The sequence below is a fragment of the Eleginops maclovinus genome, chromosome 15 (assembly GCF_036324505.1).
Source record: "Eleginops maclovinus isolate JMC-PN-2008 ecotype Puerto Natales chromosome 15, JC_Emac_rtc_rv5, whole genome shotgun sequence".
NCBI lineage: Eukaryota > Metazoa > Chordata > Actinopteri > Perciformes > Eleginopidae > Eleginops > Eleginops maclovinus.
The window spans coordinates 11,797,923-11,822,832 of NC_086363.1; the positions used below are offsets into that span (position 1 = coordinate 11,797,923).

A 24,910-nucleotide genomic window follows, 5' to 3' on the forward strand; every position below is an offset into this window, starting at 1 on the left:
GTGAATCTTGACGCCTAGGTTTCTTGGTTCCTTTACAAAGGTTACATTGTTCTGTTGTATTACATAAACACTAAGGTGAAACACATCTTTTTAATATTGCCTTTCTCTTTTATGTGTGTGCATTGCATTTGATATTGAGGTAATCCAAAAGTAACGGTAAGTAATCTGTATATTCTGATAATCACATTAGGTTAGCCTACTGATAACATTTTATTTTACAGTTAGCTAGTTATCATAACGTATAACATTTTTAAAGCAACCCTGCCAACCTAGATAGTCATACAGTAGCAGTTAATACCGAGGTAGAACAGAAGTAAGTATCTCACAGAGAGCCATGAGCTGCCAATGGGCTGCCAATGGGCTACCGCACACACGGACACACACACTAGCCTGGAGTGAATTCACGCATGCGCAATGCCATCTGGCTTCTCGGTCTCTGGGAGATTGCAAGAAGATGATGCGGCTGAGCGGCCGGCACGGACTGAATGCATAATTGGGCTTTCTACCACATATATTTTCACTTGCCTTGTCTAGTTTCTTGCCAAATTGCTGTTTAATGTCGAACTGTAACCGGAGCGGCGTAGAAACTGACTGGCAGTGACGGCAGAAGAAGAAGAAAGGAGTTGGGCATCAAATTGCACCGGATGTCATTACACGCTCTTAAATATCGAGGACGTAAGTAGCGGGTTGTTAACATTTTTTCTGTTATGCATGGTGGTAATTGGGTTTCGGTCATGCCAAACGCTACTCTTGCATTTAAATTACAAGCCGACTAACTCCCAGTTCTTGGCGTTATTTTTGGGTTCATTTAAGAAGCCTTGCTGGAAAAGAGCCCAGCCCTTTGTCCACGTCAAATCAATTATTTCTACGTGGGTCGTTACTTTTCACAGTTTTGTACTATGTTAGCTTATATTATTCTCGCATGTATTCGCTGTCAGCACCTTTCACCCATACACCTGTTAAACCTAGGAAACGGATAATTACATTTGAATTAACCTAAATGTTACACGTGTGAATGGTTTAAATGGCTATGGGAGCGCCAGACTATTAATAACACAGTGAACAAACCTATAGAGGACAAACGACAATACTTGTTTTCAGTTTGAACGTTTTATTCATTATTTTCTTTATGAACGAGGGTTTTTTTTTGGTTTTTTTTAAGTGTTTCACTCATAGCACATGCAGGCAGATAACCATCCAACAGGCTTGTGGGTCGTTGGCCATTTGTATTTAGGGTTACATCTAAGCTCGTTGATCAATTGAATTTAAGCCTCTTGAGCGGCCCGAGCGAAACCTGCTGACACATGCGCCTCTGTCTTTTTGTGTGCGCACAAACCGGGTTAACCCTCTCTATCTGATTCCCTTCCGCGGCCCACTCCAACTAAACTGAACCCTGGCAGGGTAGGCTATGTTGTTATAGCACATAAAGTCATTAAAAAAAAATAGTCCATTCTGCAAATTAACTCGTTCTCACTCTCCCATGTGTAGCTGTAAATACTCAGAACTTGGCTGAGTGAACATTTATTGGTGGGCAGTAGTCACTGTAATTCATTATTAAAAGGTAATCTGATCCCACTCATTGGATTAATAATAGATTCATATGGAGAAACCTGCTCTCAGTTCTGATGTGGATAACAAGTGTTTGCTGCTTAATCACAGTCAATGGGTTCCACATGTCTCCCTTAATATACAACATATTTCTAACCTGTATTAAGTTTGGATTTGATTTCAAATGTGTCCTGCTACTAATAACTCTATCAGAGAATGAGAAAAATGTAAAAAAAATGTAAAAAAGATAAATGAATGACTGTATACTCCACCCTATTTCCTACAATTACCTCAATATGTTGAGACTGTCCAGCAATCACAGGAATCAATAGAAAGTGCATTAGCATCTTCTGGAGGTTAATACTGCCATCCTGTTTCAAATGAAGGCCATAGAATACGTCTTTTTTCTCGTCAGTATGTTTGCAACAATGTGCCAAACTTTTCCATGCATTTATAATCGGGTGAATAATACTGTGTTGTAGCATTTAATGTACCACAGCAGAATGCAACCGAAAAACTCCACACACTGAAAAGTCAGTTTGACAAGAGGATGAAAAGTGTTTTCTTCAGTCTAAATATACTTGGCCTGATAAATGTGCACATCAATAATCGCAAGCTAATGATTGCAGGGATGTGTGCAGCCATTTTCAAGAGTATTTGCAAAGAGTGACACATACTAAAATTGGATAGAGGAGCTCCTCATGCTGCTAGTTACACTGATAGGAAACGCATGGCCTGTGATTTAATTTGGGTGGCTCTCACTGACGCTGGACCCCCCCCCCCCCCCCTCTCTCTCTCTCTTTCTCTTCCTGCCACAGTATAACCAGGACCAACAGCAGAGCCATGGAGGCTGTAACACATTTTGTGAATGACACTGTAGAATTTTACAAATGGGGCCTTACTATAGCAGGTAAGATCTTTACAATCACTCATTTGTATTTCTTACAAGAGCAGTGTGCCACTTTAGGATGTTCAGGAATGTCTAGTGTTATCATTGTAAGTCGTTTTAGTCACCAGCGTACTATTACAGATAGGGGAATGTACAGAAAAGTGCACAGAAAAGAATTGCCTTACTTAATATTACATGTAACTAAAAAGCTAACTTTGGCAGGTCAAAGTTGAACCAAGAAGTAGTCACAGGCAGTGTGTGGAATATTTTGATATGTTAATATCTTATGTAATAAACCTGGTAGTATGCGTGTAAATTGGAGCCATTACACATAAGAATAGTGTCAAAAGAAACAAAATGAGGAAGCCTGTCATAAATGAAAGGGATTGAAGTTGAACTTTTTCTTTTATCTAATCATATCTGAATGCTAACGGTAATCCAAATGGCTCCAAATAAAAAGCTAAAGGTTGTGTGACATGGTGTAAATGTTACCTGTAGAACATTAGCTTGATACTAAACACATTACTGATGTGTTAACAGCACTTCTGTTGTTTAAATACCTCACATTTTACCATCATTGAATTCTTTTCCTGCAGACAAGAGGGTGGGGAGCTGGCCAATGATGTCATCTCCCCTCCCCACTCTGGCCATCAGCTGCCTGTATTTGATCTTCCTGTGGGCGGGGCCTAGATACATGCAGGACCGCCAGCCCTATATACTCAGGAAGACCCTCATAGTCTACAACTTCAGCATGGTGGTCCTCAACTTCTACATCGCCAAAGAGGTGAAGACACGTAGATGTATTACATGTGACATATGGTTTTCTTTTGTCATGATGAAGGGATGACGTGATAAGATACTAAAGAGTGTTAACAAAAAGCTGCCCCTCAGAGAGTGTCAATCATGCTAGATATAGACACTAAGTAATGCATTTATAAACTCTAACTTGATTCACAATATAAAATGTTTGGTAATAGAGAGAAGAAGTCTTAACTGGCACAAAACCCATGAAAAGGCAAGAAAATACACCAAGGGCGGAGGAGTTATGTTAAGTAGTGGGTTTATCCACTGTGATAAACCCACTACTTAACCTAAAGAAACAGGACAGTTACTTGCAGTTGAACCGCCTTAAAGTGCCTTCAAATGGTCGAGCAGTAAGTCTTATGTATGGGTGTTTTCTCACAACGATATCTCAACCAAGCCTTCGATGCATTTTGGTAATTTGATCTCTAGAAAAAAACAAAAATGTCAGCAGGGTGTTCACTGCCTCCATATCTTAGGAATTGTCAACCAATTTCTGAGTTTGTGGTTTCCCTCTTCCCACCAGCTCCTAATAGCCTCTCGAAGGGCCGGCTACAGCTACCTCTGTCAGCCCGTCAGCTACTCCAATGATGAGAATGAAGTCAGGGTAAGCTCCCTCCCACACACACACATCACCTCAGATAAAAAAGCGCCAGACTCATCTCAGGAAAACGTTGACCTGAAGGAGATCAGTGCTTTTAGTTTTTTTTTAAAGGAGAACAGAAATAGAGAGGAGTAAAAGTGTTTGTCTCTCAGGACGTACAGGGTGTGGCCTGCTCTCAGATCGGCGGGAGTAATTGGTCTCACCACCGTGACACACCACCAAAATCTCCACCCTCAGGCCTTTGCTTTCATGAGGGCACCACTGCAGCTCAGAGATCAGCCATGTGTTCTCTCTGCATGTGTGCGTCAGGCTGCTAAAGAGTTAAATAGGGGAACAGACACATTGATTTGAGTGACAAATAGTAGAAATATACTGAATAAAAGAGAATGGCTCTTCATGTGGTATCTGAAGTATTTCCTTTTCCTTGATTTTCTTTCCCTGAAGGCAAAAAACAAAAGAAAGTTTCCTATTTAGTTTCTTTTTTACCTTGTTCACAAATATACTCATATAGATGCTCGGTGCAGTAGTTATTTATAGTAATACTTCACTCAACTGTCCTCCGTAAGTGGATTCAGCTAAGTGTTTTAAAGGTCAGATTTACTAGGACCTCAAAGCCTCACATCCACCGTATTGTCAGGCAGTGCTGTATTTGGCTCGCTCTCTTTTGGTTTTCCATTAGCAAAGGTTGTGGATGGTACCTGAGATGGTACCTTTTTTTGGTACCATCTCAGCCATGTTCCATGAGGTCTGAGCCAATACTAGAAGGTGAGGTTACAACACTTCAGACCACTGATTGGTCAGAGACTGCTGTCAATAGCACCTAGATATACAATGCCATTCTACAAAACTAGACAAGTATAGAGTTAATTTTCCTTTGAAGGGATTCAGCGAGTGTCCAGTCAAAGAAGATCTAACCTACAGGAAACACAGCAGAAGAAGCCATATTGGATACCATGCCAATGTCTGCCAGGTGTTAGGGTCCAAGATCTTCCCCATCAAGCCGCAGTAATGACCTCCGTCCTGTTTTTCACGTCTCCAGATAGCGTCGGCTCTCTGGTGGTACTACATCTCCAAAGGAGTGGAATTCCTGGACACAGTGTTTTTCATCCTGAGGAAGAAGTTCACTCAGGTCAGCTTCCTCCACGTCTACCATCACTGCACCATGTTCATCCTCTGGTGGATCGGCATGAAATGGGTCCCAGGTGGACAATGTGAGTAAAAGGGTCTCATGGAGTGCCAACTATGAAGCACTGGCATTCAGTTTGCGTGCTATCTACTTTAAATCCCCTGACCGCTGAACTCTGATACAAATTTACGCCTACATGTTTTTTCCACAGCATTTTTCGGTGCAACGATCAACTCTTCCATCCACGTCCTCATGTACGGGTACTACGGCCTGGCAGCTCTGGGACCTCATATGCAGAAGTACCTCTGGTGGAAGAAATACCTCACCATTATTCAGATGGTGAGTGCGACTTTGAAGATACATGTTGTGTGGGTTAGGGTTATTTTTGGGTGGTATTTCCTCCTTAAATGTATTTTGATTTTAAAATATTAGCACTGCAGAACTTTTGATTCGTCGAAGCATTACAGAACTAGAAAAAGACAAATGAGATATACTGAAAAATGCTGATTTCTGCCTATCAATGATAGTACTTAGAAGAATATGTTCTATATCTACATCCAAATATGTTCAGTATGTGCATGTTTTTAACATGATGTGGGCTGTTTTGCGCCTAATGATGTGTGTACAATTTGTGTGACAGATCCAGTTCCACGTGACCATCGGCCACGCCGGCTACTCCCTCTACACAGGCTGTCCATTCCCCGCCTGGATGCAGTGGGCTCTGATTGGCTACGCCGTCACCTTCATCATCCTCTTCGCCAACTTCTACTACCACGCATACCGACGCAAACCTTCCTCCTCGCAGAAGGGAAGCAAGTCGGTGGCGAACGGCACCTCTATGGTAACTAACGGTCATAGCAAAGTGGAGCAAGTGGAGGATAACGGGAAGAGGCAAAAGAAAGGAAGAGCGAAAAGGGAGTAAAGAAGGAAGAAGGCGCGCTCGGCGATTTAAAGAGAGGACAGTTGTTGGAAGGGCCAGAGAAGGAGGGAGGGTTAGGGAAGGGATAAACAGAAAGCTTCGTCCTCCCTGACAATAATGTAGAAGGATGTGATTTGTGACCAACTTGGAAAGCTGAAAGCATAGAAGTGTGTGTTTGTGTCTATAAGGGGTTTCGAGAAGGAAGAGAGGGGTGTTGGTTGTCTCCATAAAAAGTTGTTTTTTTTAAAAAGCAAGATGCTGATCACGTAGGTTCCAAGCTCTTCGGTCCAACTGTGTTCTGGACCGTCATAGGACCAAAATATTTTAAAAAAGGACCTCCGAACTGCTCAGCATCGTCGATCTTATCAACCAAAATTCACCTCCAACTTTTGTACTCTGGATTCCAGTATTGTTTTAACTGAAAGCTTAAATAGTCTTTAATATGCTTATTTATTTTCTAGTGCTCTAAAATAGTTTCAATGAATTTATAATTATTACCAACAGGAGAACATGCAGTTGTTTATACCAAAGGGTTTTTTTCTGGGTTCGTGGGGAGATATTTGTTTACGAATACTTAGAGTTGAACAAAGTTAGAAAACAAAAAGAAAAATGACAATGAGACATTCTCATAACTGCCATCTATTGTATTCAACTTTACACTCATACACCATCCACCAATCATACGTCATGGACTTCCTCTGCTGTCTCAAACTGATACGACTGTACGATATGATATTTACATTTTATTTCATGTTCATCGTGATTAAAACCTGGTTTAAAACACTTTGGGACAGGGGGACTTGCAGTTTCTTTTAGTATTTATGCAAATGTGTGGGTATCTTTGTTATAATATTTGTATGTGGGTCCCCATAATTTATTTCTGTTTGCTGTGCGATGTAGACGAGGTGCAAGAATAAGAGATTTGAAATTCAGCTCAAAATCGTCTCACTGCCATGTAGGACTGAAGGGAAACTCTTCCTGAAAAGAGCTTTTTTTTTTTTTAAGAAAACAAATGGTAATTTCATTGTCTTATTAAGAATGAAGGCAACACAGCTTCTAGCTGCACATATAACTGAAATAAAGACAATGTCAGCACCCCATAGTTTACGTTTGTGTGTCTTTGTGTTAGTTTAAGTATGTTGTAAATCAGTTACTTTTAAGGAGTCACATTTAGGATCAAGTTGTCACCTATTAAGGAACCTAATCTGGAGCCGAAGCCCTCCCATCCCCCCTCTTACATCTCTCTACTCATTCCCCTACTTCCTTCATCCAAGGATCTCTTCTAGGTGTGTGTGAGAGGTAGAGCTAGGTGGCCTGTCCAGACAGATCTGCCCTAATCTTTGGGGGTAAATTGGCTTTAGCTCCAAAAGAGCTTATTTCCACGTCACTCCACGAGTTACCACGTAAATCAGGTCACTGGAAGAGAAGCCTTTACTAATCTGCCACCAGGTTGCTCCTGCGACTCAAATTGTATGGATTAGTTAACATTTCGCGTTGATATAGAGTGGATCTACACAACACATTACTATACTTCTGTGTGACAAGGGGCAGAGGAAAAAAAAGGTGCATATGTTGACCTCAGGTATAACAAGTGTGCTTTTTCCAACAACCAAGTGCTTTGCTGTGATTTTAATATCCAGGTTAATTTCAGGAATTTCAGCACACTCTTCACACACACTGCATCCATTTTTTGACTACTCTTTGACAAACACTAAAAAAGGGGTGGTCCTTTACTCTATCACCAAATTCTGTATCCAGTAATGGTATCTATTCAATTATTTGTCCCCTATAAAACTCCAAAATAATCTAATCAAAACCACTCTGTTATTCCTGCTACCTCAGAGGGTTTCTTATGGTAGTGAGCCACATTTTCCACATCCCCTAAACTACTCTACAGAAGGCCACATGCACTATTGAGCAGCCTTCCTTCTTATCCTAGTACACCACCACCTGTCTCGTTTAACCCATGGCATCAGGGTGGAGGTGGAAAACCCAAGGTGTAAGGGTGTAGATGTGAATGATACACTGGATGATAGGAGGAGTACATGTCCTCCACGGGGACACAGAGGGATCTAAGCCAGGGACTAAGAGGATTGCAGAAGGCCAAGGCTTTTCTATCAAAGGCATTTAGTACAGGTCACTATAACCAGCATCCCTTCCGCTAAATGCATGCACACACATACCAAGGTGAACTACGAAGCTTGGGCAACTCTCTCAAGAAACCTTTTTAAGTGTGGAATACATTGCTGGTTCCCAAACATGTTTCTTTGTACATGCCTTTCAAAATGTGACGTAAATAGATATCTTTTCTCATGAGCATACTGACCAATTCTGAGAGAGCGAGTCAGTTAGAGGGTGAAGGGTCAGATTGTCAGGGGTTAAATCTCCGCAAACCTGGCCTGTCACTCACTCATCTCATTAGCAATTATATGACTAAGGCGCTCATGCTATCCGAGCAGGGTGGAAACAGTCAGCGTTTTACTGGCTCGCCGTCCTCATGGGACAGATTGTCTTTAGTGATGGAGCCGACTCTGTTTTGTCAGTGTAGAGCACCCTCTGCTGGGACTGGATTTAGTTAAAGACACATTTTGTGGATGAGGCATATTGTATGTACATGTTTGGAATCTTTAATATGTTACACTCAGTATTGTCAAGCAAGAAGAACATGTATTGTAAAACATGATATTAACTTGTAATATGTAACGTTTCTGCATTAAAATGTCTAAAAACTACAGTTTTTTGTAAAGTTATGTTAATGTCACACTAGCCCAAATGGTTAAAAGAATTTTAAACATATGTTAGATTTTCTCAGACATGAGGACTACAGATGATGATACCATTTGTTTTCAAAGCAGTCAAATAGATGGACCCTTTACTCCCAATTATTCTTTAATTTTCCATGTTGTTAACCTAATATTGGTGTGTGGTGATTTGGGTTTGCGCCTTTTTAATATTATCTTACACTTTATCTTTTCTCTCTTCCCCTCCTTTATCTTATCAAGTTACCTCAAATGAGGTAATAATGGATTTATTGCACTCCAGCCCTGCCTTAATTTCAAATTTAACTTATGTTATTAAACATTGAAGTGAGTATTCCTCTATTGTTTTTGTTTATTGTAAAAGAATATAACCTCTACTTCTTATTAAATTGTTGTTTTGCATTGTAAACCATTTGCAAACTGCTTTAGAAATAATGTACTTATTAAGCCATGGAAATTGAACGTTTTAAAGAGAGATAAGATGTGGGGGTGTCTGATCACTTCCTGGTTTGACGTACATCCTCACGTCATATGGCCGGAGCCCCTGCAGTGCCTGGTGGTGCCCTGTGTCTGCGACTCTGCTTAATACTCTGCGGTAAGAATGCACCCATTGGAGTTCTCTCTGATACTTTTAAAGATGTTGTCTTTTTTAAGTGGCGTTAAGTGGATATTATTGAAAAATATGCAGTTCATAAGTTCAGGGGTACACAAGTAGACCCTAAAGTTATGGGTCATAAGTGTGTGCGCAGTCGCAGAAAAGCAGCATCTAGTGGCATCCTCCTCTTCACTCTCTTTATAACTATTACAATTGGGTTACCCTATGTAATTGAATAAGTTTGCAGCTTATGTGCTATTTAACTTCATGATAAACAACTACAAACCATCGCCCATGTTTGGAGTTTGAGTGCAGCAGAAAATGAAGCCTGCCGCAGGCGGCGCTGCAGCTGCTCCATCACCGTCATCATCAGACAATAGCGCAGGGAGGAGGAGGAGGCGGAGGCAGCACAGGGATCCCTCGCCGGCTACAGCCCATGAAGGGGGAACCAAGAGAGCTCCGAGACACCCAGGAAGGCCCGGATCTCCTCTTCCCGCTGGAAATAGTGGAAGCACCGGGGCGAGGGAGAGTTTAAGGTCCGCTGACGGAAGGGAGAGGGAGCCCAAGAGGCGCGCCGGAGCAGCTGTTCACCCGGATGGTGCTGAAGCTGATGTAGTCAGAGCAAACAGGGCGGATGCTGTCGGGGAAGCTCCGACAGATTCATCAGCATCGGCCCGTCGCTCTGTTTTACCCCTGCCCTGCCTCAAAGGCAATTCCTCCCGGCGTTTGTTGCCAAGCAGAGGCTCGTTTTCCTTCCCCGCGGAGGTGAGAGAGGGGACGCCCGGAGAGGAAGGCGGAAGGAGCCGGGAAAGAAGCGTCGCGTCAGCGGGCTGCGGCCTCGCCTCTTTGGGTCTGTGGAGCGGAGGATGCTTGCAGGCTGAACTCATCCAGTTCCATTTGCAGAAGAGACTAAGAAGAAGCGGGGCAAAGATGCAAACCAAGACCGAGAACATGGGGCCAGAGGAGGCCGCAGAGGGAGAGCCGAGGCCGGCTGCAGAGGAGACAGAGGCGGGGTCCGTGACACAGCAAGACCAGGCCTTGGAGGACGAGGTGGAGAGGTTGCTTGACGAAAATGATGATCTTAAGGTTGGTAACATGCTATTTTTATGCAGACTGATGATGTGTCATTATCTAGGGATGATTTAGACAAACAATACAATGTATCACCTGCCCAGAATCCTCCCCACAAATTAGTTTTTTTCATATAAGGGTGATAAAAAATCCATGTTTGTAGGCCTATTTGGAGTCTGTGGGCCTTTAAAACCCTGGGGTCAATCACTCTGGACTGAATATTGTGTTTGAAGTGTTCTATATAAGTAAACATCAATTGATTTGTCTGTTCAACATCCCATATGTCTTCACAGAATATAAAGCTAAGACCTAAGTTGGAAAATCACAGACTACAGATGAGTAATTGGTTATTGATCACATCCGTATCGATCAAATAGGATCAATGATATCTTGTGTCAACAAAGGGAGTCAAAGGCTGGGATTTGCATGTGCCATGTGAGCATATAAAACCTAAATTAAGGAAATCCCACAGTCTTTTCACACATAAAGTAAATTCAAATTCTTACTATATTTGGAACAAGTCCACAAATATACAAAACAAACTTGGGGGTTTCAAAAGTCAGCAGAAAACAGCTGAGATCAGTCTACGTTTTTAATAATCTCATAACTATGACACGTTATCTTTAAAATGCACCTGCCAGTGTGAAATTGAGGAGATGAGAGCCGAGATGGACGAGATGCGAGACACATTCTACGAGGAGGACACGTGTCAGCTGCAGGAGATGAGACGTGAGCTGGAGAGGGCCAATAAAAACTGCCGGATCCTGCAGTATCGTCTGAGGAAGGCGGAAAGGAAGAAGCTGCGCTACGCACAGACAGGAGAGATCGATGAGGAGCTGCTCAGGAGTCTGGAGCAGGACCTGAAGGTATGGATAGGAGGGGAAGATGCTAGACCCCTGTGCGTCTGTCGGGGAACAGGATGTGCATGCAAGCTGTTAATATAGTTACAAGCACAGGTGAAAACACCCCAATGTGTGTAAACTTGATGTAAAACCTAATCAAAAGGTCATACTGGAAATAGAATGCAAATATTTATATTATTGATATCCTCACACTAGTTTACCCATACAGGTAGCGAAGGATGTGTCTGTGAGGCTGCACCATGAGCTGGAAAAGGTGGAGGAGAAACGAACAAAGACCGAGGACGAGAATGAGAAACTGAGACAGAAACTCATAGAGGTGGAAGTGAACAAACAAGCCCTGCAGAATGAACTGGAAAAAACCAAAGAGGCGAGTAAGCACTGACCGACACTAAACCGCATCATGTGACTTTAATGAGCACAAAATAATTCAATTTCATGTTCAGCTTAAGCCATCATCACATATCCTGGGGACGTTTTGTTTTGGTATAGTGCACTTTAGGATGTAAATGCTTTGTTTCATATTACACGAAGAATGTCAGAGTGTAAATGGGACGAATACACACAATCAACAAAACAAAACCTAATTTTTCAGTTTTCTGTTTCAACAGTCTCAGAAGAGAAGAGGAAGCAAGGACATCCAGAAGACTGACCGGAAATCAGCACAAACTCCTACCGAGGTGAGAGGTTTTCACAAAAAAATAAACCATTTCCCCCAAACTATATTATCCCTAAGGAACATCTGCTATCCTCTTTGCATAATATTTTTTCCCGTGGCCCCCTTGTTGCATATTTGTGCGAAGATGAAATTGAGGCTTTAATCACATCCTCACATTATGTTCTCAATTCAAACTGTTTTGCTTTTCAATGTCTATGGCCACAAATGCTCCCATCATTTGAAATGAATGTATAATCAAATGAAAGCTGAGAGTTTGGAGAGATCCTGAAATGACCTTATACTTAGGAAATGTCAAACGTCTTCCTGGTCCAATGCAGACTCTGCTATAAAACCTTTTCTATGATCTTTAGTTCTTCCGTCTTTAGGTCTTATTGCGGGGACCAACTCTTTGAACTTAAGAATGAGTTTATATCTGTATATTCTTAAACAGTCTTTAGTATTTACAGTTCAGTGTTGTCTCCAACTCCAGGAGGACAATGAGGACCTTAAGTGCCAGCTAGCTTTTATCAAAGAGGAAGCAGTGCTTATGAGGAAGAAAACAGCCAAGATTGACAAAGAGAAGGACCGTCTAGAGCAAGAGCTGCAGAAGTACCGCTCCTTCTATGGGGAACTGGACAGCACCCATCCTAAAGGAGAGGCTGGGGGTCCGCCCACCACTCGCGAGTCAGAGCTCAAGTTACGGCTACGCCTGGTAGAGGAGGAGGCCAACATTCTGGGGAGGAAAATAGTAGAGTTGGAGGTAAGAGCAGACAATGCTACATTGGTCTATGAAAGGGAGTAGTGAGTAGGAATGATGGGAGATCTTATCCATCTACCCCACAGGTTGAAAATCGTGGGCTGAGGGCCGAGCTCGACGACATCCGTGGTGAAGGAGAGGGCGCAGGAAGCTCTGAGTGCGGAGCAATGGGCGGGTCCGGCTCTGGGCGAGGCCTTGGTGATGACCTGACGGAGCTCCGACAGCAGCTGCAGCTGGTAGAAGACGAGGCAGAGCTGCTGAGGAGGAACCTGGCCGATGTTGAAGATCAAAACAAGAAAGTGACCACTGAGCTGAACAAGTTACGTTTCAAAGCCGGCACCCACGAGGGAGGCGGCAGGCACGGGGGAGGAGGAGGAGGTGGCGGCATTGATGGAGCAAAGGTGGAAGCCCTGCAGGAGGAGTTAAAGGCAGCAAGGCTACAGATTAATGACCTAAGTGGCAAGGTATTGCAAATTGATGGATAATATTATGTTTTTGTTTTGTTTTCAAGCTAACGAAACTTGAAATTCTTTACTTTAGTCGGAAAATAAAAAGTAGGATATGTTGTTAAGCCTCATTTCTAATCTCATGTCTTATTTTGTAGGAATTTAATCAAAGCTCGTTTACAGTCATGCTAGCAGCTCTGTGAAGCTTTACTAATGGTAGCAGCGCAACATGGTAACACTGACAATGCTAAAAGGCTGCTTTATATACTGTATTTAATATTTATTACCTTGTTGATATTTGAGTAAATGACCATGAGTATGCTGGCTTTTCCGCTGTAGCCTACTTAGACTAGAGCTTTTTTTGTTCTTTATTTTGATAACAAAGTGTTATTCTGATCACATCTCTGTTATTTTTTCAGGTGATGCAGTTGCAGTATGAGAACCGTGTGCTCCTATCCAACATGCAACGCTATGACCTGGCCTCCCACCTCTCCCTGCGTCCCAGCCCACGGGACAGTGACGTAGAGAGCGATGCAGGCGGAGCCACAAGTGGTCGCCGTGAGAGCGATGAGGACTCCACCTCCTCACGCCTCGTCCCACCCCACCGCAAACGCGAGGGCCCTGTAGGTGGGGAAAGTGACCCAGACGAGGTTAGAAACACTAACGGAAGCAGCCGCTGCCTGACACCCACAAGGGGCCTCTACACCCCCACCGGGCCTGAGGGTGCCGCGTCATCCCCCTTGGCCCGCTTCCTGCCTGGTGGCCGGTGCAGCTTGCTCGAAAGGCAACACATGACTGACATCCGCATGGAGGCAGAGAGGCTTGTTCGGACCATTGACCGGCTCATCGCTGATACGGCCACGATCATCTCAGAGGCGAGGGTATTTGTGTCGAACGGAGACCTGATGTTCAGGAGAGGAGGGGAGGAAGGCGGAGAGGAAGATGGCAGCCGGATCAGGGAACACGAGCTGCTGTATCGGATTAACGCCCAGATGAAGGCCTTCCGCAAAGAACTGCAGACGTTTATAGAGAGACTGGAAGTGCCTCGACCCGAGGGCAGGGACACAGAGGAGCCTCTGTCGGTGAGACAAATGTTTGAAAATGTCCATAAGGTGCATATAAAATGTCTCAAAGAGTTTAATGCTGATTCTGTTTCTTCCCTTGTGTCACTTAATCCAACCCTCTGGTTTGTCCTCCGCCCAGATGTTCCAGCCTATCATTTTGCTCATCCTCATACTTGTGTTATTCTCGTCCCTCTCTTACGCCACCATCTTTAAACTAGTCTTTCTTTTTACTCTTTTCTTTGTTCTGTGATGTACGCCTCCCTTAATTCAAATCATTCCTCGTTTGTTTTTGCTGTTGTTTTTCATTCCTCCCCGCATCATTTGTTGCCAAGGTAACCAAAAGCACAGAAAAAGCTCAGCACTTGCCAAGGCTGCAACCACATTCAAGAGAGTGCGGCTTGATTCAACACTGCAGTCTATATTACTCATTACACATCACTGGCCACGTCTATCCCTAAAGAAGGTGAGTTACAATGTGTCCCTGTGAAAGATTAAAACTGATCCTATTTCAGATTTATAAAAAAATACAATTTGCACCAGCATTGTGTCTTTATCTGATGTTTGTAGTGCAGCAGAGTAAACAACAAAATATGTAGATGATAAGCTTAAAAAAGAATCAAATGGAATCTTATATTTGTATTATAACTTTGCATGATAGCAATCCTCTGTGTTTAAAAAATGGTCATTACTGGAAGATGTTTGTTGGACCTGATAATACGTACAGTAGTTTGCCTTTAAAAGGTCAATCTTCACCTGATGAATATTAAGTGTGACATGATTGATTCTACTCTTATGTCTGTATAACAAACATGAAGGGAGAAGCATTAGCTGATAAGCCTAGCTTAGCAAAAACACTTGAAACAGGGGAAATCAGCTAGAACAGTCTGGCTTACCATTTTACATTTCCACTGATTTAAATCATGGTCATAAGTAAGCTTTAAAAAGGTGATGCTTTGTGCATTTTCTATTTTTGGAGGCAGTGTTTTAGCAGTCCTTATGCTAAGCTAGCTAGCCAACTGCTGTTGTCGTAAAAAATAAAAAATACAGCTTATCCACAAAGTCTTACAGAACCCAGAAATGTGCGATTTGTTATTGTGCAGAAAATGTGTGTTTTGTAACACATCATAGTTTTGAAAGTCCAGGAGATTTATAAATTAAATTATAAATTATAAAAAGAAAGTATCATCATTGACAGACCTATCCACAGCTCTGCGTCTGGATCCACATATTAACATTTCACTATAGATAGAGATAGAAGATAAATTATGGCTTGTTTGTATTTCTTTAAGCTAATCATTAGGACCCTGGGCTATACTTAGAACAGGATGCAGGGACAGTCACATAAGATAGCCCAGATAGCGGCAGTGGAGGAGAGTCCCACCTGAGAGATGCAAACATTTGCAGCCTTAAAGCCCCAATTAAGTTCCTGTGAGTCAGACTATTATCTAAAGTTAGTAGGTGACACATTTAAAAAGGTTACTTTTCAAAAGAAACACACTAAAGAAGAAAGAATTGAAAATTGTGTCTATATGTGTCTATATCTGTAACATGAAAACACTGATGGTGCTGTGTTACAAAAACATCCTATTTAAAGTTGCATGATAACAGTAAACACATTCAGCCACTAGATGGCACACTACCCTCCCCCTTTTAATGCGTCACATGACAGTGATGCCAGTTTGATGCACAACCTGCATTTTTCATGGAGAGTTTTTATTTACCGTCAAACACATTTGAAACCCTGTTTTTCTTAACTAGCTACCAAATACTATGACTCTTGATCACTGAAGACATGTGATACCAACATTATACTGTTGTTTCACACGCCCGGTTAGCAAAAGGCACTGCTGGCAAGAATTTACATCTTACACAGAATTACAACATTAAACCGTACAAAAATTAAGCAAAACCAACAATGGGCACTTAACTTCAAGAGAAACGAGTAAAATCCACCGATTCTGTTTGCCATAAATGTACAACAATGCTAACACAAGACATAAAACAAAGAGAGCGGGCTACGATAGCACTTGTGGCTGTTGATATTTAGTTTGTTTTGTAAAATCAATAAACGAGATTAAACTAATTAGCTAAAACTACTTGGTGGAGAAGTTAGGACAGCTTAAAAGTTTTCTTAAAGTTTGGAGTGTTATTTTTTATTTTGCCAGGCTCAGAATGCTTGTGTAATATATTTTCTATCTTAAGTCGGGATGGGAACATTAACTTAGGAATCGTACATTTTTTATATATTTTTTATTCAGGTCCGAATCCTGATTACCATGATACCCATACAGTTGCAATAGGATTTGCAAGTTGACACACTTCAGTTATACCATTACAAGGGAATAAATATTTGGAGCAATAATGACATTTCCAACATAAATTGGAGCAGAGAAATTCACAAAAACACTGGAGAAAAATTACTGAATGAGGATCCCCATTGAAATTAACCACCCAGAAATGTTGTACAAACCTTTGCCGTACATACAGTATATGGCATAGCAGTGCTTACATGAAGGTTTAAGGTCGCAAGGATCTAAGGGAGGCAAGCATAAATCAATGTTCCATGCCGCTATTTGTCCTGGTTTAACCTTTTTTCTAAATATATATGATCTTGTAGCAGGGTATGACAGCAGTCACCTCTTGCATGATTTTCAGAATGACACCACCCACTGTTGTTGCCTCAAGGTAAAGTAAGGATAACGTTTGTTTTTACCTCCTCTGCTTAACTCCTGGGGGATTTGTCATTTATTAGAGAACACAACAGGTGGAGGAATAATGGCAATGATCCCGTTGCTTTAAACTGGAAGGAATTCTGATGATAACGTCAAGTGCCAACTGTTAGATCTTGTCCAAGGGGGACAAGTCAAAAATCCCAGTGGGACCCCTGATTAGAGGCAGGCATTAGTAATGTATGGTGTGTCAGCAGCAACTGTTTGGGATGAGTCTAAAACATGGTCTCAACTTCAGGTTACTCCAGGACATGGTATGAGAGTTTACACATTTTGCGCTTTTGAAACATAGATATGCATAAAACATATTTTATAAAATGGAAGTGCTGAAACCACCTGAAGTTAAAAAAGGAATGAAATGTTGCCGAACATGCCAGGAATGCACCTTGCAGTTTCCTCTTCAAGACTACATTCAATAAAGATATTATTGACAGTGTGACACATTATTACTAACCTTGTCACACACACACCCAATTGGCATCTCTTGGAAAATGATTTGCAGTGGTGCATGGTCACGAGGCAAAATCTTCCCAAGCATCCTAAAGGAGAGTAGCAACAGAGAAGCCCATTGGCCAAGAGATCGCAGCAGCTGAAATAGCTATGTAAACACTTTCCCTCTCTCCGTGAGCCCCAGTAATTATAGCCAGGATGCTGGTGACGACAGTTGTCCCATCGAGACTTCAAATGGGGGAATAAATTTGACATTATGATATTTGATACCGGCTCCAATGGCGCGCCCACGTAAACAGTAAGGCGCGTTATAAAGGCTGGGGACCCCGGCTGGAACAGAAATTGTTTACCCTTTAGCTCAGCAATCAGGACTTAACAACGACACCGAGGCGTAAATAGAAGAATCAGGGCCCTTTAAATCCAGTCCACGGGGTGATACGTAATACAGAGGAGGAAACAAGCGAGGGGGAAGCACCCGAGAGAGGAGACTTCACCTTTAGGCGCAGAGGGGAGTGCATGTGTTGGAGAGGCCAGAGCGCAAAGCGCGCGGAAGGTAGAGCAGACTGAGGATTTATACTGGAGCACTGAACAAGCTTATGTTGAGCAAGGTAAGAACAGCTGTTTAAAATGAGGTGGCAATTGTAGTTTCAGTGCAAATGAATAGGATTAGTGCTTTATGGGAATCATTTGGAATTTGTTGTAAACAAACTAAAATTATACAATATGAGAATGCATGGCAAAGCCTAATGTGAGTCTACTGTTTTATTTATTTAGATTGTATTTATCTCAATATCTATACCATGTTAAGTGTTTTAATTTTGAGCCCTTTTTTTTCTTTTCTTTTAAGAGCATTTGTTTATCCGTTCCTGTCCCATGCGCACAGGCCCGCAGTAGGTTCACTATGCATAGTTACACGATTATTAATATCTCTACTATTGCATCACAAGTGGGAGGGAAGATGCTGGTACATTCGGGCACCTTCGATAAGGATACTTGTCATACTTTAATGATGGCAACAACATCAACAAAGCCAAGGGATGCACAATAATAGTTAGTCTATTAGTCCTCACTTGGGATCACAATAACATAATACATTATTTTTATCCAGGCCACATTGACAGTGTCTAAAAGTGCATCTGAGGGGCAACTTTAGAGATCAAGTTCTTTTTCTTTTTTTTTCCTTTGGAGTGGAGGTCAAAGTGACCAAAAGCTGTCATGAAACACTCTAGGCTTACATGACTGAATCGTTTAAGAATGCGAAAGAAGAGGGTTGTGATAACTGACCTTTGTTAGGGCAGAAAGTGCCCTTTAACTGCAGGCAGTTTAAAAAGAACTCAAATGCAATGGGACAAATGTGTTTTACTTGATACAGTGGAACCTCGATCAGGTGTCATTGGCACTGGTGCAGTATGTTTTATGCTGCCTTGGCTGAAGACATGGTAAAACCTGCATTGCAGCAAAAGAACATTTGTTGTAAAAAACATTTTTTTGTATTTAAACAAATATACTAACAGTATTTTCCCCCCACTATGTGTTTTCTCTACAGTGTTTCCTGGCCATTGATCCTTGAAACCCTAGGGTAACCTCTGACAGTAAAGTGAAACAGGAGAAAGGGGAAATTGGCATTTAAAGGGGCCTCTGGGTATTGACCAGCCTGCGTCATGGCAGCCATTGATCTGGAGCGTGCACTGGAGCACGGTGGCAGGGGCTGGGGGCAGGAGAGGCCAGAGATGATGGACAACTTCGACTCAGAGATGCAGGAGTGGGAGGACCAACTTCAAGACATCCAGAAAAAAATTGAAGAGGTAGGAGTTTGTAAAAAAAAAAGAGATCAAGTCCCTTAGTGACTGGACAAGTTACAAAACTCTTTTAGGCAGTAGGGGTCAGTGATTCTGCATAATACTTTACCTAGGAATGTAAATATATGAAGGTAAAGTTCACCAGCTGTACCAGTGTTCAAGGTATTTCAGTTTTCTGAAATACAAATCTTTACAAAAAGTGCATAAAAGGCATAGTATCTCATTAACAGGCTTAACAGTACAACAGACTCAAATGTGACACAGTTTTCACCGTGTGCAAACATGCTAATGGTTCTGTGTCCAGGTTATGTAGTGCTTCCCTAGAGTGTGTGTCAGGACCTCAGTTTCTGTATTTTTAGTTTACTGTTGTACTTTGAAATGTGTCACTTCCTGTCTTGTCTACTCTACTTCCTGTCTTTAGTTTCCCTCCTGTCTGATTGTCTGATCATGCTCACCTGTTGCCCCTGTGTTCCACCTCCTCCTTCCCAGCTGTTTCTTGTCTTGTGATTACCCTCCTCTGTATTTAGTCTGGTCGTTCCTTTGTGTTCTTTGTCGCGTCATCGTCGTTGTTTGTCATTGGCTGTTCCCTGAACCCTTTTGGATCTCCCTTTTTCAGCCCTCCCTCCTCCACTGGTTTGTCCGTGTTTTAATTTGATACTTTTCCTTTATTTTGCTTTTGTCTGCATTTTTGTTAACAGCTTTTTTATAAATAAAAGCTCGCCCTTTGTTACGTTTGAACCCCTGCCTCCTCTATTGCTTCTGCACGTGGGTCCTTTCCCAAATCCTGACAGTGTGTGTTAAATGAAGTAATACAGTATGTGTGCTTGTGCACCATAATAAACCGTTGGCAGCAGACAGAGCGACTCAACCTCATGGCCTTTTTGGAGCAATGATACAGACAAATGTTAACAAGCTAATTAAACTGTGATGTGCTGACAGACACAAACACACACACACACTGTCATCCCAACACACACACACAAACACACACAGCCTGTAAGTTGATACTAAAGGAGTATTAAAAGTTGTGATGGGAAACAGATGGTTGTGCAAAGTGGAATAACGTGCCGATTATAAATATAGGTTCGGTTTTATGATAATTATAAAACTTGCTTGTTATGTAAACACGGTTCATGTAATTGAGCTCTGTTTTGCATGTAGTTGTGCACAACATGTGGAAGAAGGAGGTTGTTTATGTTTTCTTCTGTTTCACTTATTGCAGTTGTACACTGAAGTCCAGGCTCGGAGAGGAGCAAACGATATCCCTACTGACAACCAGAAGAATGGCGGCGAGTTGGAGTGCGGCCTGGGGCAACATGGCAATGGTCTCTTTGCGCCCGACCATCACAGCAAGAATCACCCTGGAGCTATAACCGTGCCACATGACTATAGTAACGGCCGTAACTATAGCCCCAGTGGGTACAGCTACCCAGGGAGTCATCAGAATGGCTATGGTTATTGCAACGCCAACTCAGAGATAGGAGACTTGTTGCAGGATTATTTGGAGCAGGGAAGCAAATAAGCCAGAAGAATAACGGAGCTCGCCATGTGGTAAGTGGAGGCATTTTTAGCATTTCCTCGCCCTAATGCATCATTGTGTTGGCATCTGCACATATGATGAAACCAGACATGTGATATGAGTCAAAACTGGGGTTCAGTCGGGAACATATGGGATTACAGTAAGTTGGTTCCTTCCAGTCTGCTTACGGACAGGTTACCAAATTGACTTTAGTTCAACATACTTTCACCAACTCTTGTAATTTCCAAACTCCTGTCAAATGAGGCAAGAAGGAAGCCAAGACAATAAACTGTTTCCTGTTACACATTATCACATGAAGGTTTAATAGTTGACGGTTAGGATTGCTTTATTGTGTGATGGTCAAGGGTCAGCCAAGGTTCAGTTTTGGTAAGGTACAGTAAACAGAACATTGCCAGTGGGGGAGTATCACACTTGTTAAAAGCTATACATATAGTAGGCAGAGGTTGATATGATGGTGGAAATGGTGATGTCAATATATTTTTCCCACTTCTTCCAGCGCTTCAGCGACACAATCAAGGTGAGCCCGGTGACAGAGATCAGAAAAGGTTCTGGAAATGAAAGGTAAGTGCCACATTCAAGAACCTTTTGTAGAATGTCGAGATGGGTTTGGGAAATACCTGTTAATAAACTATTTTTGTTTTTTTTGGTTTGGTTCAGGCTTGGTCAAGAGCAGTTTGTGGGCAGTTTTGAGGAAACTGAAAACAGAAGGAACCATGTGTCTCACCTGAAGAGCTCCCCTCGCAGAGAGAGTTCCCCCAACAAAGAAAACACAGGCTCTAAACCTCCTCTTGGACAAAGAGATGCCCCAGCTGGTCAACCACGCTCACAGCTCCCAATCACAAAAGCTGAATCTCCTGCCCTGGACAGGAAGTCTTACAGTCCTGGTGTCATGGGAGACAGGAAGTGTGGCAGCCCTTCTGTCCTCAGGAAGTTTGGAGCCATGCTTCAGGAAAACGAGGGTAAAACACTGACTGAATCAGGGGTGGTGACCAATCAGGTGCCGGCTCCGGAGCCAAAGTGTCCAACCCCTAGCTGTCAGCGCAGAGCTCAGGGAGCCACTGCAGTCGCCAGCAGGTCGCCCATGCGCGTGCCTACCCAGAAATGCCGAGCTGATTCTGACGTGCTGACAGCAGAGATAGAGCCCGGCCAAGAATGGGGGCTAGTATCAGACTCTGGTAGACAGAACCACAAGGATCACAGAGGAGCCTACAAAGGGTCCCAGCGGGGTCCTCAGCTGTCCCCAAGGAGATCACAGGTGACGGGAAGCCCAAAGCTTAGACCCAGGGCTAACAGTGGGGGAGACAGAGACGGAGGACTGGCTCAAGGGGAGAGAGGAAGGAAGCCTGCACCCCAACATGCAGAGCCCAAAATGGACTACAGGGTCTCAAGTGCTTCCTCTGGAGCTCAAAAGATCCACAGGGGTGGGTTAGCGGGACAAGAGTTGCCAGGTTGTGGCAAAGTGAGGGATGAAGGACTTATTGAACTGCTGGACATGTTGGATATCCAACACGAGTACAGCTCCAGTCCCAAAGCGGGACAAACAGTTTACAGACAGGATCCACAGCAGGTACGTTTTTTCAGCTTTAGCAGCAATTGTTACCAGCAAAAGCTACCAGTGTACAAGCTAACATGTGTCCCGTTACGTCTTTGTTCAGGTAAACCCAGACCAGTCATCCCCTGGCAATCTTAGGAAAAGCTTCTCCCGTCCTGCACGGCCAGCCAACCAACGGCCTCCTTCCAGGTGGGCCGGCCACACCCCTACAGCCGTCATCACTACCCCATCAGGCCCTATGTACCGTCCCCCAAGCCCCCTGGCTCGCACACCTAGCCCCATGACCAGAACCCCAAGTCCCGCGCTGAAGCACCGGCCTCTTATTTCCTATTCTCTTCAGACTGAGACGGTCATTATGTGATACTGTGTCATTTCAAATTAAGCTTGATCCCTTCCTCCTCTCTCTGTGTAAATAGTAAGGACTTTTTCTGTGAAACAAAGTGCTTTAAGAGAGTTAAAGAAATGCTTAATTTCATCTTGATGCCATGTTCAAGAAAAAAAACATTCTCCAGGGTTGCTGTGGCTTTTTGCTTCTTCTGTGCTGAAACACATTAACATATTGCTTAGTTGCAGCCCTCCCCGTATCCTCTTTTTTGTATTCAATTTCAGGTGTTTTTCGGTATAATGAGATTTTGCATGCAGCCCTAGTTTAAGGGTGCATGCTCATGTGTTTAATCCTCATGGTGGCCATGTTGAATCAAATTCAACCTGGACACCAGTAGGAGTAGATCAAGTCGCAACTGTGCTCCCAGCAGCAATCTGCTTACTATCAACATCAGTGTGTTTAACTGTATCATATTGTTAAAGTAATATATTTAAGATGTTCGAATAACAGCTGTGACAAATGACTATGATATGCCTTTAATGTATTTTTTTCCCTTGGTAATAAATATGACAGTGCTTTGACGTAAAGACTCCTGTCTTTGTCTATGGCGGCACTGCATTGTTCCATTAACGATGGCTCATATTTCAAGGTGTTGATGATTTACTGCATGTCAAGCATATGGTTATCTGATACAGGCAACCCCCTGCATGCCCGTGCAATAGCTGCTCAAGCAGTGTCAGTTGCTGTTGCAAATGAGCTAACTACCCACCAACTTCAACACATCAACTGGGTCAAACATATCTGAGGAGCTGCATGATCAAGTATGTGACAATTAACAGATTGTCCTTTAAAAGTTGTTTTAGGTCCATAAATTACTCAGCACTTGGATTACGTAGATTTAATTATATATATATATATTTTTTTAAAGTATTAATCATGCAGTGTTGGTCCAAAAGCAGTTACGTATTCGGTCGTTAACACGATGCCTAACGTGCAGCACCCACACAGTGATTTTGTAGCAATAGGGATCACTTTTCATGCTCAGTGTTTCTCGCCTCTTAACAACCCATGGCTTCCCCGACACCTCCTACATTGAGGAAGGTGAGAAAAACACACCATCTCAGCTTCACACGTAAACACGCAAAATATATCTTGCCGTACACAAAAAAACATATATGCTCAGCCACACATTCATACACACACAATCTTCTCTGGAAGAGGTGGCCAAAGTGTGAAATATCACATAAAGGCTGTGAGAGTGTACGGAAGTGCATTGGCCCTGTGATGCCTCATCCCTGTCACCCTACCTCTCGGTGCTATGTGGCACCTCATATGGAAATAGCAAGCGTGACGTGTGTTTTGGTGCCAGAAATCTTACCCTGCTGTCTTTAGGGGTATAAATAAAGAGCGGGAGGGGGACGCTGGTTCATCTATCCGTCCCCCGGTCTCTCTTTCCCGTACCCTTTTCTGCATGTTATACCAAAACATGTTGAGAGATTGGAAATATAGTTTTCTCTTTTCGTCTATTATCACCTCTATCTCTGTCAATTTGCCAATTATTATCATTTTTCTCCTATTCTCACAGGCTGTATCTTCCCCTTATCTACTTCTCAGCTTCTGTTTGTCTTCACTCCCAACTTACCTATTTCTGCCTCTACTGTACTTTGTGTACCGTAAATGAGAGCCCATTTTATAATATATTTACTGCATAAGGTTATTTTAACAAGGCGTCATGTTGGCCATCCCTCATCTGTCTTCATCAGGCCCCCTGCTGACTCTTGGCAGGTTGATGTATGCATGCCCCACACCAAAGACATATTCTCTGATGTGCATGTTTTCACCCTCCACTCTCTTTTTTTTCCCACCCTGCTTCCCTGACTGAGGACACTCTTTGCAGACAGCATGCAGAGCTTGCACAGCATGTCCTCCACTGGACAGGCTATATTCATGAGAGCATAGACAGACACATGACAGAGGGAGAAAGAAAGAGAACATGAGAACAGACAGCTGAACTGTAGCCATGGCTCCCCTGACGTCAGAGGACCACGTTGTCACACCCACTCTGACGCCGGAAAAAAATAGTTTGGCATCACAGCACAAAAGACTTCTAGGACTACCTCTACAGTTACACAGCTTTTATAATTGGCTTTTTTAATAGTGCACAGAAACAAACACACACATTTTTGAATATATACCACCATCTGTAGGGCCTTATCTATGGCATCTGGGTTTGAGTTGCATTTGTTCTCATGGCTTTGATCATAGTAAAGGATGATGTTCTGCTATCTTTAAAAGGAGTTTGTGGGTGTCATTATGTGTGTGCGTGTGTCTACAAGGCATAAATTGATGTCACTAAAGGCAAAGTGATGTTCCACTTGTAAATCTAACATGTTAAAACAATATTAGTGTATTACTGAA

The 24,910-nt window shown here is 42.7% G+C and overlaps 2 protein-coding genes across 2 annotated transcripts; both read left to right on the plus strand.

The window, feature by feature from the left end:
• Positions 1–403: 403 nt before the first annotated feature.
• On the plus strand, positions 404–6,989 carry LOC134877296 (very long chain fatty acid elongase 4-like). The gene is made up of 7 exons (XM_063902759.1): positions 404–675; positions 2,367–2,458; positions 3,034–3,221; positions 3,765–3,845; positions 4,882–5,053; positions 5,180–5,307; positions 5,609–6,989. The coding sequence occupies exons 2-7, from the start codon at positions 2,392–2,394 to the stop codon at positions 5,888–5,890; spliced, it is 918 nt and encodes a 305-aa protein (XP_063758829.1). The 5' UTR covers positions 404–675; positions 2,367–2,391; the 3' UTR covers positions 5,891–6,989.
• Positions 6,990–9,558: 2,569 nt separating this feature from the next.
• Positions 9,559–21,509, plus strand: LOC134876510 (microtubule cross-linking factor 3-like). The gene is made up of 12 exons (XM_063901474.1): positions 9,559–10,327; positions 10,954–11,178; positions 11,384–11,542; positions 11,784–11,852; positions 12,321–12,590; positions 12,674–13,051; positions 13,453–14,115; positions 14,237–14,560; positions 18,823–19,081; positions 20,298–20,626; positions 21,112–21,176; positions 21,273–21,509. The coding sequence occupies exons 1-8, from the start codon at positions 9,563–9,565 to the stop codon at positions 14,345–14,347; spliced, it is 2,640 nt and encodes an 879-aa protein (XP_063757544.1). The 5' UTR covers positions 9,559–9,562; the 3' UTR covers positions 14,348–14,560; positions 18,823–19,081; positions 20,298–20,626; positions 21,112–21,176; positions 21,273–21,509.
• Positions 21,510–24,910: the final 3,401 nt, after the last annotated feature.

Coding starts and splice junctions, on each gene's coding strand:
- LOC134877296 (XM_063902759.1), top strand. CDS start 2,392: ATGGAGGCTGTAACACATTTTGTGAATGACACTGTAGAATTTTACAAA. Junction 3,222..3,764: donor ACTTCTACATCGCCAAAGAG/GTGAAGACACGT, acceptor TCTTCCCACCAG/CTCCTAATAGCCTCTCGAAG. Junction 5,054..5,179: donor ATGGGTCCCAGGTGGACAAT/GTGAGTAAAAGG, acceptor TTTTTTCCACAG/CATTTTTCGGTGCAACGATC.
- LOC134876510 (XM_063901474.1), top strand. CDS start 9,563: ATGAAGCCTGCCGCAGGCGGCGCTGCAGCTGCTCCATCACCGTCATCA. Junction 11,543..11,783: donor AACTGGAAAAAACCAAAGAG/GCGAGTAAGCAC, acceptor CTGTTTCAACAG/TCTCAGAAGAGAAGAGGAAG. Junction 13,052..13,452: donor TTAATGACCTAAGTGGCAAG/GTATTGCAAATT, acceptor TTATTTTTTCAG/GTGATGCAGTTGCAGTATGA.